The sequence below is a fragment of the Nuphar pumila genome, chromosome 5 (genome assembly GCF_984573655.1).
Source record: "Nuphar pumila chromosome 5, dmNupPumi1.hap1.1, whole genome shotgun sequence".
Lineage (NCBI taxonomy): Eukaryota > Viridiplantae > Streptophyta > Magnoliopsida > Nymphaeales > Nymphaeaceae > Nuphar > Nuphar pumila.
In genome coordinates, this window is record NC_143253.1 from 14,570,191 (window position 1) to 14,585,974 (window position 15,784).

Consider the following 15,784-nt stretch of genomic DNA (forward strand, 5'->3'; position numbering starts at 1 on the left):
TAAGTTCCTCCGTCTGGGAGTTCAACGGTCACTTACAGTGGAAGGGTACAACCGTCATATTTCAAAATTTATGTGTATTTATGTCCTTGACCAGGAGTACAAGGCTATTTCTTCAAATACAACCGAGCAACTGAGGACATATCCGTCATTTCAATATGTGCTATTTCACTTTAACTTTTTTTTTTTTTTTTGAAAAGGGTGTATAAAATGCTGTCTCTTCGTCTTCCCCGATTCAATTCAACTCTCTCCCTCCCTCCAGATGAAATAGAAGAAGAGGGAAATTGCAAAAATTCTTCTCTTTCGTTCGTCACTGAGCCAAGATCTCGGCTGGTAGGAATCGAGAGGAGATTTTCTTTCCGTCGAGGGACATCCTCATAAAAAGTAAGATTTCTTTTGAACTCTCGATCTCTCCTCTTTAATCTTCTCTGGTTTTATTGCGAGCCCCTCTTCCTTGTTCTTCAAAATCTAGCAAAATTTTGAGTGACGGGGTTGAGCTTTTCGTTTTTTACGGTTCCCTCCCTTTTTGAGATCGTTGTTTTCTTTTTGGACGCTCTCGTAAAGGATAGTTCCAGAAGAGGCGATGATTTCGTTTTTCCTTTTCGTTCTTTTCCTTTTTGTTGCTTTTTCATTTTTGAAGACGCCTATTTTTGTTTTCCCTGATAAAGGAAAATCGTTTTTTTTTATTTTTCTTTTCTTCTGCAATGGTTTTCGTTATAATCATCATCTATCTCTCAGCGTTTGATCTGAGATCAAGTTTCGCAACGACCCTTTTTTCCTTTTTTTCTAATTTATTTGATGTAAAAAATAGTCCTCGAAATTACAGATGACCCTGCTTGAGTTCTACAATGGCTACCAGCACACACGATTTGGAAGATGTACGAAATGACACCCAAAAAAACCTTTAGTTTGCAGAAAGAAGGCTCGCTCGTTTCCTTCTTTTTTTGATAATAACGGTTTTCGTTTGGAAAAATGATTCTCTGATAGTGCTGGTAAAGAGCCGAGTTTGAAAGCAAATGTTTTTTTCCCGAAACCTCCTTCATATATTTAGCAATTGCAAAAGTTGCCCTCTTTTTAACGACCACCGTGCAACGCCTTTTCATCATTATTTTTTGCGAGTTGGTAGATCTGTGTTTCTGTAACTTGGGAAATGATGTTAATATCCTTGGGTGTGCAGTGTTGGTGGCTATGTAGAGAGGGCATTTAGCGTCATTTTGCCTTCTCTACTTTAACCCAGTGTACACGCCTGCAGTCCCTAGTCCGGGGATCGCCCGTGATGAGATTCGAAACCGAGACCTCTCGCTACATTCAACGTTCCACCCACGATGTCTCTTTAATTGCTCACACGATCACGATCTCTCTCCCTTTTTTTAAGTCTCTTGTTTCTGAAATATAAAGGGTAATTTCGTCATTTCAAAATGACCGACACATTAGTTGTTTTACGCAACTTACAAAGTTTTGGTTCGAAAGAAAATGTTTCTCGCCGAGTCGTATCGGGACACACTCACCAAGGAAAGTCGGTCTGTTATTTAAATAACCGATACGACTCTCTCTCTCTCTCTCTCTTCCGTGGGAACATTGTCTTTAATGGCGAAGATGATGATTCGGGAGGACTTAGCTGTATTTGTGCATTTCATATTTATAGTGTTGAATACAGACTTAAAGACTTTGCATGTGCCCACCATGGGCACCGCCATTCCCCTTTTTCTTCCCTTTATACCACCAGAAACTACCCTTCAATTATTTGGCTAAGAAAGTAAATCCTTTGTTGTTTAGTATGATTTCCTTGTGGATAGTTTTATCATTTTCTCTTGAATTCAAACCTAACCATCAACCCCACATGCCCACGTGCAACTCGGACTTTTAGGACTCCGGTTCTTGGTTATTGCTTCTACCGAACCGGGAGAGTGTTTAGGGAATCGGTTTACTAAGAATATGACGGTTGTTTAGTGCAGTGTTCAGTATCGGCCTATACCTATTGAATAGTCAGAAAACCGATACGATACTGAGCTGAATCGGCTATTTTTTAATAAAGGTAAAAAATAGCTTGAAAGTATTTCAATATTATTTTAATGGCTTTAAACGCGTCACGTTCTGATTGATATTTTTTAATTATTTTTTGGTCGATTCCCAAGGATTCACTTGAGAATCGGTATCGGCCCCATTCACCTGAATCGTTGGCCAAACGATACAGGTCGGATTCCGATACTGACAACATTGGTTTAGTGGAATCGGATTGTGACTCCCTTGGATCTGAATTAAGATCAGGTGCGTGATTGCACACTTTAAGTGTGCTGCCGCACGATCACCCGAAAGATGGTGGGTGATCAGGTGCAGCAGCACACTAAAAGTGTGCAATCACATTGCACCTGATCCTCAAAAGTGTACCTCTCCATCTTCTCCCGTAACATGTGTCCGATTCTAACGTTTTCAATGCGGACTTGTGTCAAACAAAGACATGGGGAGGCACACTTGTTTATTCAAGTACATTGCTCCTGATCTCTAGTCCCAGTTGGTGGGTTTAGGCTGGTTCGAAGCATTGAATCGTGGCTGGTGATGGGTTTGAGGTTTGGGCTAGGGCTGCAAAATGAACCGAGCTGCTTTATGGTTGGTTCGCTTTATATTGATTACAGCTGTGCAAGGTTGACATGGTTTAAACGAGTCGGTACATTTTTCATTGTCCTGGTTTTGCTTAATCCTTACTTTGCCTCTTACAATTTTATTTCATTTCTTGTGAAGCCTAAGCGACAGATCCAACCGCTTAAAACCAGCAAGTGAAGAAGCCAATGCCGACTGCAAGGTATGCACGTAGATGCTTATCATTTTCATTTGTATTTGTAATGCAAGCAAACAAACCATGATGAGCGCATGTCGTTGACCAGGGTGCACATCAATGCACAAGTTAATTATATGTACTACTATGAATAAATAAAACACAGTCGCAGGTATTTTTGTGATTAATCTGAACCTGTAAATGTGTTTATCATTACTTATTCTTTTAAATAAATGTTTTCGATCAAATTGGTTTAGCTAAAAAAGATTAGTGCAATTTAGTCTTGTACTAAAACATGGGGAATTAGTGCTCATGTTCGGATTAAGCAAACACCTGCAATAATGCTTTTTGAAACCTGGGTAACGAATTTCAGCATTAAGCAAGACTGGGTTAGTAACCCATACAAGCTCCCCCCAATACCCCACTCTTTATTTGAATGTGCAAAACGGAAATCATTTTGTCACCCATACAAGCTCCCCCCAATACCCCACTCTTTATTTGAATGTTCAAAACGGAAATCATTTTGTCAGGGGAAACGGGGTGTCAGAGATGCCTCAACGGCTTTGCAGACCACTTTTGCAGCTGAAAACTGCTAGTTCTGAATCTGATGGTGCACAACAATCGAATAGGCACAGTGTTGATCGAAGCCCCAAAGTCGCTGATAGACGGTCACCAAGAGCATCGGCGGCTGAGGTATTCTTGCTTTTCATATTGCTTTATAATATTACCAAAACGTACTTGGCGGCAGGGCTTAGGCTCTTTCAAAATGTACTTGGTTTACACCCCTCCTATCATATAATCAAAGAAAGAATATCAGGTCAGAGGCAGCTCTAACGGTAATCCATCTCTCTCTGGTACCATTCATCCTCCTCCAAAACACTATGGCTGTGTTCTTTTTATCTTAGATGGGTTCCACAAATTTTTTCAGATCCATTGATGCGCTAAATGAAGGACATGTAGAGCATACAACATGGACAGATGAAAATAATCCCAAAACCTTGTGTTCATTCATCCCTCCTGGGGATGCTCTTATCAGATCAGAGACAGTTCTGACAGATTACCGTTAGAGCTGCCTGCGACCTCATGTGCTCTCATAATCAAACCAACTCCACCAGCACATTTGCCGAAATTGGAGATGTCAACGATTGATAGTCAAGCAACATCATTAGGGGAGATGCCTTCCAGGGTTCTGCCTTGTCGATTAGGAGTAATCATGGATTGTCACCTGATATAGGACAATTATGGTTGGAAATTCTTGAGAGGGTATCCCGACAATTATGGTTCCAAATTCATGGGAGGGTATTCCTTGTCGCGTGGACGAAGCTGGGTGTACTCCTAGTGGACAAAAGTACCTTGAGGATTTGACCAATTGTTAGAGACCTGTCAATGTGCGGGCAATGATGGTGGGTTTTTTCTTGCCCAAGCAAAAGGAAAAAAAAATCATTAGGGGAGATATTGTTGTCAGGCTTAGCGGGCACACTTTTTGTTTACTTTTGACCTTTCTCTTCTGGATAAATGAAAATAAAAGACCGTAGTTGAGTGCTTAGCATTTAGCAATCCTGCACATTTCTTGTCATCTCTTGGTAGCTTATGGCCATTTCTTACTCATTGTGCATCACCCAATTCCTCATAGGAAATGACTTTTATGACGTTTACTTTTCAAAAGAGGCCTTAACCCAATCATTACATTTAACCGGTGTCCAGTTGATGTGACTCCATGTGTTGTAGATCATTGCTTTCTTGTATAAATATGATAGGATCAGAGCATTCATGTTACGATTGAGGAATCTACAATCTACCATCATGGTACTTCACAAGATTTTTTTTTTATCTTCTTTATTTGGTAGTTTGTATTTGCAGCCGATTCTCTTATGGTATATGAGTGCTGCTAGTTTGCAATGATGGAATTATAAATTGTTTTGCTGATTTTGAAGATGGTTTGTTAGATGGTTATATGGAATGCTTATTACATATTTTTCCTTGAAATAGAAGAAAACGGTTGCAAATTCCGTATTGCAGAAGAAACGAGGCAGTCGAATTTCTGATCTTGAAACTCAGTTGGGCCAAGCTCAAGATGAAGTAAAGAAACTGAAGGAACAATTGGCATCTGCAGAGAATGCCAAGAAAGAGGCTGAAATGGAATTAGCAGAAACCAAGAAGCAGATTTCTTCTGTTCAAATTTCTCTTCAAGATGTCCAAGAATCAAACAATGCAGACGAAGATCTCCCTGAACCACCAGAGACCCCACCAGAAAAGGAAAAGCCTTGCCCAGTGAAGCCGGATGATGAGATCCCAGCTGAGGAGAACTTAGACTTGCAGGTTGATAATTCAACAAGTGTTGAGCCAAAAAAGGAAAATGAGGAAAAATCAGACAGCCCAATTGCGGAAGAAGCTGAACTAGCTCCAGAAAAGAGTGACAACAGTGAGTGTAACAATGGGTGTGTAGAAAGCATGGGGAGTTCAGAAATAATTGAACTTAAGGCAAAGATGCTGCAAAAGGAGCAGGAATTGGTTATAATTTCTGAAGAAAATGAAGGCCTTGTAAGTTTCTTTAACCCCATTTGTTTCATGTAATTTTCATATGAAATAGTGGAGCCGGCATCCCTATGCTTTTCCCACCTTTGTCATGTACGCATCATGATGGCAAAATGCCATGCTGGCACAAGTGGGCCTCATTTTTTTCCTACCTTCCTCTTTCCATTTGTAAATTTCTTCATATGAAAGGATTTTCATGAAAAAACTGAGGTGACAGGAGTTTTTAGAAATTCGCACGGGCTTTCCCATCACAAACGAGATTATACTTTTTCATGTTTGTATTGCACTTCCTTTATGGTAAATGTTATTTTGTTTAGTTTTTCTATCAGCTTTTGAGTTTGTGATGAAATGCTGCAGCCATTCATAATTTTAGTGCACTGAGTTTTTTTTCCATATTTTGTGTATATTGGCAGAAACTTGGACTGTTGGAGGTTGAAGAGTTGAAGGCCAAAGAGGAGGAAGGAACCAAAAGGTTGAGCCAAGTGACTGAGGAATTGGAAGAAAGCAAACAGAAAGCAGCACGCACAACCGAGCAGCTCAAAGTAGTAATTCAGGCAAAAGCAGAGATGGAAGCAGAGATGAAACGAGTGAGGGTGCAAACAGACCAGTGGAGGAAGGCCGCAGAGGCAGCAGCAGCCATATTGGCATCAGTAGATAATTGTGTTGGTGTGGAGATGAATGGCCGTTGCAGGAATAAACAGCAGCATGCCTTTGGCAAGTCTGGATACATAGGATCGGACTCTCCAATGTCAGATATTATGCAAGATGGAAAGCAAAAGGGAGGTAGTGGCGGAATCAAGAAGTTTGGTGATTTGTGGAAAAAGAAAGGGCAGAAGTAGTGATCTTGCTTTTCTAGTATTGATGTTTTTGTAAGCTTTCTCTCCTTGTTCTTCACTGTAGTTCCCTTGTAACTAGTGGGGAATGGGCAAGCTTCTCTCTTGCCCCTTCCTTTGTCTCTCTCTTCTCATGGAAATGGAAGAAAAAGAGAAATGTATGAGATGAGGAGATATCGAACATAGAGGATAAAGAAAAGATGATGTTTTTTGTCTGAATTACAAAAAGATGCTATCTTTTATTTTATCTGTTGAGTGTTATCCCCTTGGTTTTGCTATATTATTGATAATTCTTCTGTTGTTTTCCATCATACCAATTTGCTGTTTTGGAGCTTTGCCCTGAACAAGTGTGAAGGAACATGCAACTTTGCTTACCACTGTTGGTCAACGTGATTGTATAAGGTTTCAAGCAGTTGATTGGCATATACCTTTCGTCTTTGTGTGGATTGTAAATGTTTAGTGTCACAGAATGTTTGTACTCAAAGTCAATTTTAAGCTTTAACCAAAACCAACTGTGGTATTTGCAATAGAAAGCAAATATGAGACTAGAAAGATTTCCTAGTACATGTTATTGGCAATGGCTGCAATATACGTGTTCCAAGATAGTTGTGTGGTGTCTAATGTGGTCTTGAAAAACGAAAGTATGAAATCTCCAGGTATGCAGCAGGACCAAAAATACTTTTGGTATAAAAAGAGGCCTAGAAAAGGTGGCAAGTTTTGGCAAATACATCTTATTTTTACTTTAGTTTCGACCTGGAAGTTTATTTTCTTTTCTTTTTTGAAAGGCAAGCTGGGGTTAGGCGATCCTAGGCCTTCAGCTTGACACAGGACCCGCTTACCACATGAAGCTTCTTGCTACATGAAAAAACTTACTTCTTCGGTTCTGGACATTTCTCGCTTTTTCCAAAACTAAGAGAAGTTTTGAGAAACTTGCATCCAAAATACCCTTTAGTTTGAAGCTTACTTTCTCCCTCACTTTCCAAATCAAAATTTTTCTCTTTAGCATTCCTCTCTCGCTTTTTGTCACTACTCGCTCACTTTCCCCCTCCTTCCCTGAATTTTTCATGTAAAAAATAACAAATTTTTTATTAAAAGCTTGCATTTAGGTTTTTTAGTCGTTTTCTTATTTTTTACATGCTTCCACTTCCCACTTCATATTGTTTCTTATGTGTTTTTCTTTCAGGAAATGACTTTCCTCTATGAGTAATTTGGCATATTTTTTGAAATGTCCTATAATTTTCAATATTATTTTCATGTCCAAAATCCTAAATTATCAGCTTTGGAATATCCTTTTTACCCTTCATATGCATGAAATTTATGAAGTGTGTGCAAAATATCCCTTCGTTCATCGGGTGCCGCAAACTTTCACTTAAAATGAGGTGTGCATTTTTTTTTTTGCGGACTTAATGATGTTTGATGTACGTGTAATAATATTTGCAAATATCTTGTCAAACTCAAACAAAATAAGAAAGTTCGCCTATATTTTATGTGGATTTGCTCATATGCACCTATATTGTTCGTTGTTCGCATATTTAGGAGGAACAATCTATCTTTCATACGACATTTCTCTTCAACCGTTCATCAAATCAAGATGATGTTGGTGGCAATAAAAAAATATTTTTATCTTGTTTTTTTTTTTAGAATCTTTCATTTTCTGGGTCAAAACACCTTTTTGAAAGATAGATTATTTGATTTTTCGGTTTGTAACACAAATTTCTATTTCGGTTTTGAAACTAAAAAACAAGAATCCTCGATAAGTTTTCGATTTTGATTCAAAACATGAAAGTTATAGGCATGTGTCTCATTTTTCTAAAGAATATAATCACACAAGTTTTTGACAGAAACTATTGTGTATGTTCCAGAGTAAGTTTGCATGTGCAAAAGGTAAAAAGATCTTTTTAAATCTAGATATTTTATGATTTTGAACATAATATCAAAATTTGTAAAAGTATTTCAGAAAATATGTCAAATTACCTGAGCAATATGACCATTTCCATTTTTTCTTATTCATACTACTTTTTTCACACTTTCGTATCCATTTAGTTTTTTAGTAATATGGTTTTGACTAGCATAGCGTTCATAGACTCTTTCTCCCCCTCTCTTATTGAAAGCAAACATGTGAACGGTGAATAAGCCCAAACTAAATCCACTGGAATTATAATTGGGATCCAATAGAACCAGATTCATGGTCCGGAATTGGATATAGAATGCGTTTGGACTTGACAAGGTAAACCCAACTCAAACCAAATGGTTGCATAAAAAAATGGACAATGGATAGAACGTGGCTAAAGTTTTATGGTCAATTATCACTTACGCCAACCTTCATCTGTCATTTGTTCTTACATTAGTATGGTGACAAAAACCTTCTCATGATGGAGCTATCTTACCAACAGATGCCTGTAGTCTGTTGCTTGAGTTGAAGCGCATCCCTTGCAGAAAATTTGGATCTATTTTGAACTCAATGTGATCCATCCAACTGTGGTACTATGGATGGTACATATTCCGGTTTGAGATTTGATCCAGAAGATAATTGTGGATTCAATGAAAAGCAAATCCTTTACATTACTCCAGGCATATCAAATATGACCCAAATCCAAATCCAATTTCAATTATTTAACCACTCCTGCAGAAATCAAAACCATACCTGCATCCGATTATTTTCAGGTTTCATTTTGACTTATCAAATCTTACTAAATGGAGTTGGATTTGGTAGGATATTGGGTAAAAATCGGATCGATTGGTATCCCTACCTATACCCTGCTTGTTCCCCTCTCTTTCACCAGAAACTTTGGTTGCTTGGCCGGATCCATTTTCTGTTGATTAGTTTAGAGACAGGTTGAGGGCTTTAGTCTAGATCCTCAGCTTGTGACTTTGTCACGTTTCCTTATTAAACTTGGATTCAAAACTGAATTAGATCTGATATAGGTGAGTTGATCCCATATCCTAATTTTACATGATAAAACTGGGTTCAACGAAAAAAAAAGTGTTTGAAACAAAGGTTTTTACGTGTAAAAAGTTCAAAAAATTGGATTTATCCTGATCCAGATATAGACCCGACAAAGAATCTGAATCCAAGTCCCAAAAGTCTAATTGTGCAAGTCCGAATCCCGTCCGAACATATATTCGGATCTGTGCTGACTGGATCCGATCCATTTTTACCGCTAGAACTCCCATTTGATAATTCTCTCTCTAGAACGTTCCCTTTTCCATTTTAAACCCTAGAAACCCCATTCATCATCTCTCTCTCTCTCTCTCTCTCTCTCTCTGTAAGTCTAGAGATTTCAATGGCGTCGTCTTCCTCTTCTGGAGATTACTCTCTAGACCTCGAAGAGCTTCGTCAGCTTCAGTCCGTCGCTAAGAGGCCTCGAGTTCGCTCTCTCATCTCCGCAGAAATCGCAAGCCTCGAGAACACGGTAGCTTACTTTCTCGCTTCTTCTTTCTCATGCTTCCTTTTCACGTGTTTTTATTTTGTTTGTCATTGCCATAATCGTTCTTTCTTCTTCTTATTGAATCGTTGAATGAAGCTTTCTCTCATTGTGCAAATTATGTGGGTCGTCATCCAGAGTTTGATGCGGCAATCTGTTTTTGGTGATCGTAGTCGATCAGATTTTGTTTCTTTTTACGTTTTAGATTGATGGGTGTCGTATATTTTTGCGTTACTGAGGGAACCCAGGTTAACCCAGTTCTTTTTTTTGTTCGGTGGTATTCCATTTCTTGGGAAGATCTTGTTATTGATTTATTGCATTTGTTTAATGGGTGCTCCCTTCTTTTCTTTCTCTTCAATTCGTTTCATTTTGGTGAATTTCTTGTGGGAAACTATTCGCTGAGGAAACGAAAGTTTTTTGATACATTGAACATTTTCCTTTTTGGATTATCTATGGTATCTTGTATTGTTTAATCATCTCGTGTTGGTGCAAAAGATCCACTTGTCCAGAAAATTTGTTCTAAGCTTGAAGCGTTGTCTTCGTGCATCCAGGCACTTTGGATCGGGGAGGGAGGACATGAAATGGGGAATGGACGGGGGATGAAGGTTAAAATCAAATCCTTGGGGATGGATGTGCGGGGATGGAGGTGGAGATGGACTTACTCGTCTCCTCCTCATTCCATTAAGAAAATTACTATTATACCCTTGTACATATTTTATATATATATATATAGTCACATGTATCTTTAAAAAGGTAATTTCTTGGCTAGGGTATTTCTCGTAGAGATTTTAAAAAGTTGATAAATCTCGCGAATATCTTGGGAATATATAAAAAAATTAAATAAAAAAATAAGTAAAAATAAAAATAAAAATAAAATAAAAACCTTAAAATAGAAAAGATAAATTGATAAATGAGCAACTAAGTTAGCTTTTAAAACCTTTAAAACATGTTTCTACTTTTATTTCCTATTTTACCCTTTAAAACTTTTTAAAACCCCACGTTTTAAAGTTTTGAATAATCCCAAAAATGCCTTTTTTCAGAAACTGCCCCTCACGACACTCGATTTGGGGATTTTCTCATATCTCACCCAAATCTCACCCGATACTCAAGATTTTTTGCAAATCATTCTGTTTTTATTAATATAAATTAATAGTAATTATTTTTGTTTTTAAAATCCTCCAGTTTTCATATTTTTTGAAAACAAGATCTTTTGAAAAAAAAAACACGAAATGTGCAAAACACATTGATTTGATTTGGTTTTTGAACCAAATCAAACCAAATATTGAGGCCAAGTTCATTTTTTTTATTTAAATGATGGCGATTTTTCCAAAATTTTATCTATAATAAATTTTGGCCTTTTAGAAAAAATCAGAATATGAAAATCATGCAGTTTTTGTAGCGATATATCTCACAATAATATTGCGAGATGTATTAATTGCCACTCTATTGAATATATTGTGATATATTCCCGTTACTAGCGTTTGGCTTGAAATTGCCAATATTTTTGCTATATTTTTAATATATTGGCGATATCAGGGACTATATATATATATATATATATATATATATATATATATATATTCTTTACCCTAACATAAAACCTTTTCTCTATTCTCTCCTCTCCTCTCCTTTCTCTCCTTCCTCTCCTTCTAATGAGCCACGGATGCTCCCATTTCTCTCCTCTCCTTCTCCTTCCTATAAGGGTGGAAGGCAACAGCAGAAGGATTTGGGAAACGGGGCCTCGCCCTGTTTGGACCGAAGATGAAGGACATGAAACAGGGAATGGACCGGGGATGGAGATTAAAATCAAAACCCATGCGGTGATGGAGGTGGGGATGGAGGGAAAATTTTTGAGACGGGGCGGGGGTGGAGACCTTGTCCCCCTGCACCTGCCCCGGTCCACTGCCATCCCTAGTCATAGGTTGAGAACTCATTGAATTCTCATTGAAGTGCCTTGTACTCTGTTTCATCGGTAAGCATCATTTATTTGACCCTGTGTCTGCTTCGATGTCCAACTTTATTACTCTCTTGGAAAAAATAAAAAGGTGATGTTCAAATTTTAGTGCTTTGGTTATAGAAACTGACTGTGTCTTCTGTTTTTCATCGTGTACACTCTTTGATGGATTTTCATATTTGTCTGAAGTATTTGATATATTGCCTAGGCACTGCTTTATTATCACCGTGGGTTTGTATATTTACAACTACTATCATGCTTACATGTATTTGCTTTTTCATAGTTGTCAAAGGCTGCTGCACCGGTGCCAATTGCAAGAACTTCCACACCAGCTGCCTCAAATGGCAAGGCTCCCAGTGTGAACTATATCACACTAGGATCTTTTAGCTGGGATCAGGATACTGAAAAGCTTAAGGTTTGTAAATCATATTCCTTTTGTTATTGAGGTTCATACTTCATGTTAGTGATGAATATCTGATTGTCTGGTGGTCCTTCAAGTAGTCTCAGCAACAGGGTGTTGTAGTGTTGATATCTGTATGTTTCGAGGGAGGGACATCTTGGTGCTGATATTTTTTTATCTTGTCCATTAATGAGCCTTCGTGGTCTACAAACTGGTCGTCTTGATGTTGATATTTGTATTTTTCCAGACAGAGACACATTGGTGTTCATAATTGTTTGCAGTCTATTTTGTATAAACATGACTTCGGGTACTGGTTTGGTAGGTTTCATTCTGCAACCCTTTTGTAACCGTGTTTTCCACTGATCTCTAAGCAACAACCTGGACTCTGTTTTTTCTTCTCTTTTTCCTTTGTGGGGTTTGGCACTCTTTGTTACCTTGATATGTTTGTTGGATGATCAACCACCATAACATTAAACTTATCTGAGTTGTAAACTTTGTATTCTTTTTCTTTCTCCCTTTCTCCTTTTTCCTTTTTGCCCCTACTTAAAGCTCCTTATAAATAATTCATATTTTGGCGGTTGAGATTTTTTTTTCTTAGAGTGTCTGGCAATATTATTGGGGGTTTGTGACTGTAGCAGTCTGGAACCAACTTAATACTAGCACAAACTCTGCCCTGTTTTGACTTCTTAGAGTTACTTAGGTAGCTGGTTGATATATTTGAACCATGCTTCCTGCTCTGATAACAATTGATTGGGAACCAAGGATAGCGGGATTTTCTACTCTCTCCCCATCAAAATTGGTGAAAACAAATTAATCAAAGTTTTGGAAGCATGATCACCAATCAATGCAAGATTTGGAACCACAGTCGAGGATTGAATGTGGTTCCTCGGGGGAGGTGGGAAGGAAATAAATCAGTGAATTGCGTATATGCAAGGTGATAAGTACAGTTTTGAAAATCTGTTCCAGCCTTCCAGGGTCTTTGATCCACTTCTTGTGTACACAACCTTCGTTTCCTGGCTAATGTCCATGTTGATTAAATTGCTTTTTTTATTTTTCATACCTATGGTCTTGTATTGAGTCAGTAGCATGCTGTACTTGTTAAACATCTGGGCATCAAGTGAAAGATAGTTCCGCAAACAATGCTTTTAGTCACCAGGAAAATGTTAGTGTCGGATAGGAATAACTAAATCTCTGCTTCCAGCCTCTACGTGATCACTTCCAATGCTTCCTTTGAGACCCAGAAGCTCATGTTGCTGGAGATGTCGGTAATCTAAGTTGCATTCTGGATTATAAAACTAACCTCTTTATCTTCTGTGTTCAATTCAGTTATATGTTTCACTGGAGGGTGTGGACCAAGAGAAAGTGGAAACCGATCTTAAGCCAGTGTCTGTCGATGTCAGATTTCATGATGTCCAAGGGAAGAACTACCGATGTGCGATCCCCAAACTGAACCAGGAAATAGTACCAGAGAAATCTAAGGTTATGGTGAAACCGAATAAAGTAATCATCACATTGCACAAAGCTTCCAAGGGCAATTGGTCAGATTTGCACTTTAAGGAAGACATGGTAATTTTCAGCATCTTCTACAGCAATTATAGTGTGTCTTTGTTTTCGTTTTTTTCTTTTAGTTATGGTCATGACAAGGTTGATCTTTGAATTGCAGCTAAAACCAAACCTTGACAAAAATAAAGATCCCATGGCAGGCATTATGGATTTAATGAAGGTGACTCAAGTCTCTCATATGTGCTCTTGAATTCCTGTTTTGAGATATGGTTACTTGTTGATACTCATCTGCACATATTGTTGCAGAATATGTATGATGAAGGAGATGAGGACATGAAGAGGACAATTGCAAAAGCATGGACCGATGCAAGATCGGGCAAAACTGCAGACTCTTTGTCTGGATTCCGTTAGGAAGAATTCATGGTGGAAAAGTGAGTTGTCTATCTGTTTCTTGCCTGGACTGTTTTTTTGGCTGTTAAGTCTCATGATCAAACAAGGTCTGGTTTAGACTTTTACTGTCTGAATGTAAAGTTTGGATCTATATACTTTGGAAAAGCACAACTGGTTGTCATGGTTCTAATTTTTCTTTCATCTTTGCACATCCTCGCCTATGTGTGCTTGCATGCCCACAAACATGTTGTGTATGTGTGTGTGCCTGTACACTTGCCTGCACCGGCCTAGTCAGTAGTTTGCGAGCAGCCCCAGCCTCGCTCATACATATGCTTATTAGTCTAATCTCGGTTATTTTCTGAACTAACCAAGTTCAAACCTCTGTGACACATTCTTTGTCGCAATTGTTCAGCCATTAATGTTTGGTGATGTCTTTACTGTTTCGGGTCTGCTGTGTTTTTATTAAAAAACAAGGCAAAAATTCAAATTATTCTAAGGAGAAGAGTATAAGCATCTTTTCTTGAGCTTTTGTCAATACAAACGTAAATATCACAATCAAATCATGATATTTTTAGAAAATGATAAGGTTATAGTTTAAAATATCTATTATGATATTTTGATCGTTAAATCCTAACCATACGTACTGGTTACAGAGCACCTAGTGACAGGCTTTTTTTATTTCTTTTTGCTTAAGCTAAACCTTAAGATGTGTTTATCAATGCTTATTAATCAAAATACTTTTTAGCGGAGCTGTAGGGGAGATACCACTATGGAAGAGCTAGAATTCTCACCTTGCCTTAGGACTTACCGGCCAAAGGCATGGTTGGCATTCTCAGGACTCGGTATCGAATCGGCTACATACAATTCGGTGACTCAGGCAAGTCAATAATTTTTATTTAATTTATTAAAAATAAATAATATGTAATTTATGATAAAAAATAAAAAATAACATATTAGGTGTGATTTATTATATATAATAATAAATATAATTTCAAAAATTATATATATATATAGTGTCAAATATTAAATATATTTTTAGAATATTAAAAATGGCATTTTCACTATTTGAAATTGAAAAATAGTGTGTTATTTGCAAAATATCATAATGTACTTGATAAAACTTAAATATCATGTTGTAATCATGATATTTTATATTTTAACCAAAAATTGAAATTTTATATTTTTTAAAAAAAATCAGAATATGTAGATGATTTGCATGAGAGGTATTTAGATGCATTAAAATAGTGTCATTTTGGTAAAATATCTATTTATTATCATTATTTCAGTGTTAAATATTATCATTTAATTCATCATCTCTCTTTCTCTCTCTTGAATGCTGATAAATTCTCATCCACCCTTTCCAACACCAGATGTACGGAAAATAGAAATCTTTTCAAATCTAGCTTTGAAAAATTGAAAGCTTTAGTGCTTTTAGTTAATGTTTTGAATTTTTAGCAAAACCTAAAGTCGGCCGAGTTTGGTCCTAAGTTCCTAACTGAGTTATACATTTTTATTTTTATTTTAACTCAGTTAGGTTCTGATCCGAGCCAACTCAAGCGAGTAACGAGTTGACTCGCTGAGTCTGCCAACTGTGTCAAGCATTCAATTTTTATGGGGGCTTAGGCCTGGAAAAGTGAGCTATTATGCACTCTTTCAAGGTTGGCTCCTTCTAGGTAAACCTTCTAAACTCCTCCTACATCTTTTATCATTGAGTGGTCATTTAGTGCCCCTTGGCTTGTGATTTGGATTGTTTCTGTGGACGATGAAGCTTATCCCTCTCCTCGTCTCACTGGCCGATCTTAAACCCTATGTTATTTTGTTTGAGTCATATCTAGTATTTAGAGTTTGCCTTGCTCCTACACTTGTGATGAGAAATGGCACCCCAGCCGTAAGTGCAAGAGTTTAAGACTATATGGTTGTAGATAAGGATCCCGGATCGGGTACCCATCCACTAGTATGATAATGGTCAATTTA

The 15,784-nt window shown here is 37.6% G+C and overlaps 2 protein-coding genes across 2 annotated transcripts; both read left to right on the forward strand.

Moving 5' to 3' along the window:
- The first annotated feature begins 335 nt into the window (after nt 1-335).
- On the forward strand, nt 336-6,248 carry LOC149836880 (interactor of constitutive active ROPs 4-like). The gene is made up of 5 exons (XM_090007171.1): nt 336-381; nt 2,737-2,797; nt 3,301-3,463; nt 4,760-5,311; nt 5,719-6,248. Exons 2-5 carry the CDS (start codon nt 2,784-2,786, stop codon nt 6,142-6,144), a joined length of 1,155 nt encoding a protein of 384 aa, XP_089863297.1. The 5' UTR covers nt 336-381; nt 2,737-2,783; the 3' UTR covers nt 6,145-6,248.
- A 3,134-nt stretch (nt 6,249-9,382) lies between these two features.
- LOC149836881 (uncharacterized) lies at nt 9,383-13,851 on the forward strand. Its single transcript, XM_090007172.1, has 5 exons — nt 9,383-9,551; nt 11,801-11,932; nt 13,244-13,483; nt 13,581-13,640; nt 13,727-13,851. The coding sequence occupies exons 1-5, from the start codon at nt 9,423-9,425 to the stop codon at nt 13,829-13,831; spliced, it is 666 nt and encodes a 221-aa protein (XP_089863298.1). The 5' UTR covers nt 9,383-9,422; the 3' UTR covers nt 13,832-13,851.
- Nucleotides 13,852-15,784: the final 1,933 nt, after the last annotated feature.

Coding starts and splice junctions, on each gene's coding strand:
- LOC149836880 (XM_090007171.1), top strand. Junction 3,464..4,759: donor CAAGAGCATCGGCGGCTGAG/GTATTCTTGCTT, acceptor TCCTTGAAATAG/AAGAAAACGGTTGCAAATTC. Junction 5,312..5,718: donor CTGAAGAAAATGAAGGCCTT/GTAAGTTTCTTT, acceptor GTATATTGGCAG/AAACTTGGACTGTTGGAGGT.
- LOC149836881 (XM_090007172.1), top strand. CDS start 9,423: ATGGCGTCGTCTTCCTCTTCTGGAGATTACTCTCTAGACCTCGAAGAG. Junction 13,484..13,580: donor TGCACTTTAAGGAAGACATG/GTAATTTTCAGC, acceptor TTTGAATTGCAG/CTAAAACCAAACCTTGACAA. Junction 13,641..13,726: donor GCATTATGGATTTAATGAAG/GTGACTCAAGTC, acceptor ATATTGTTGCAG/AATATGTATGATGAAGGAGA.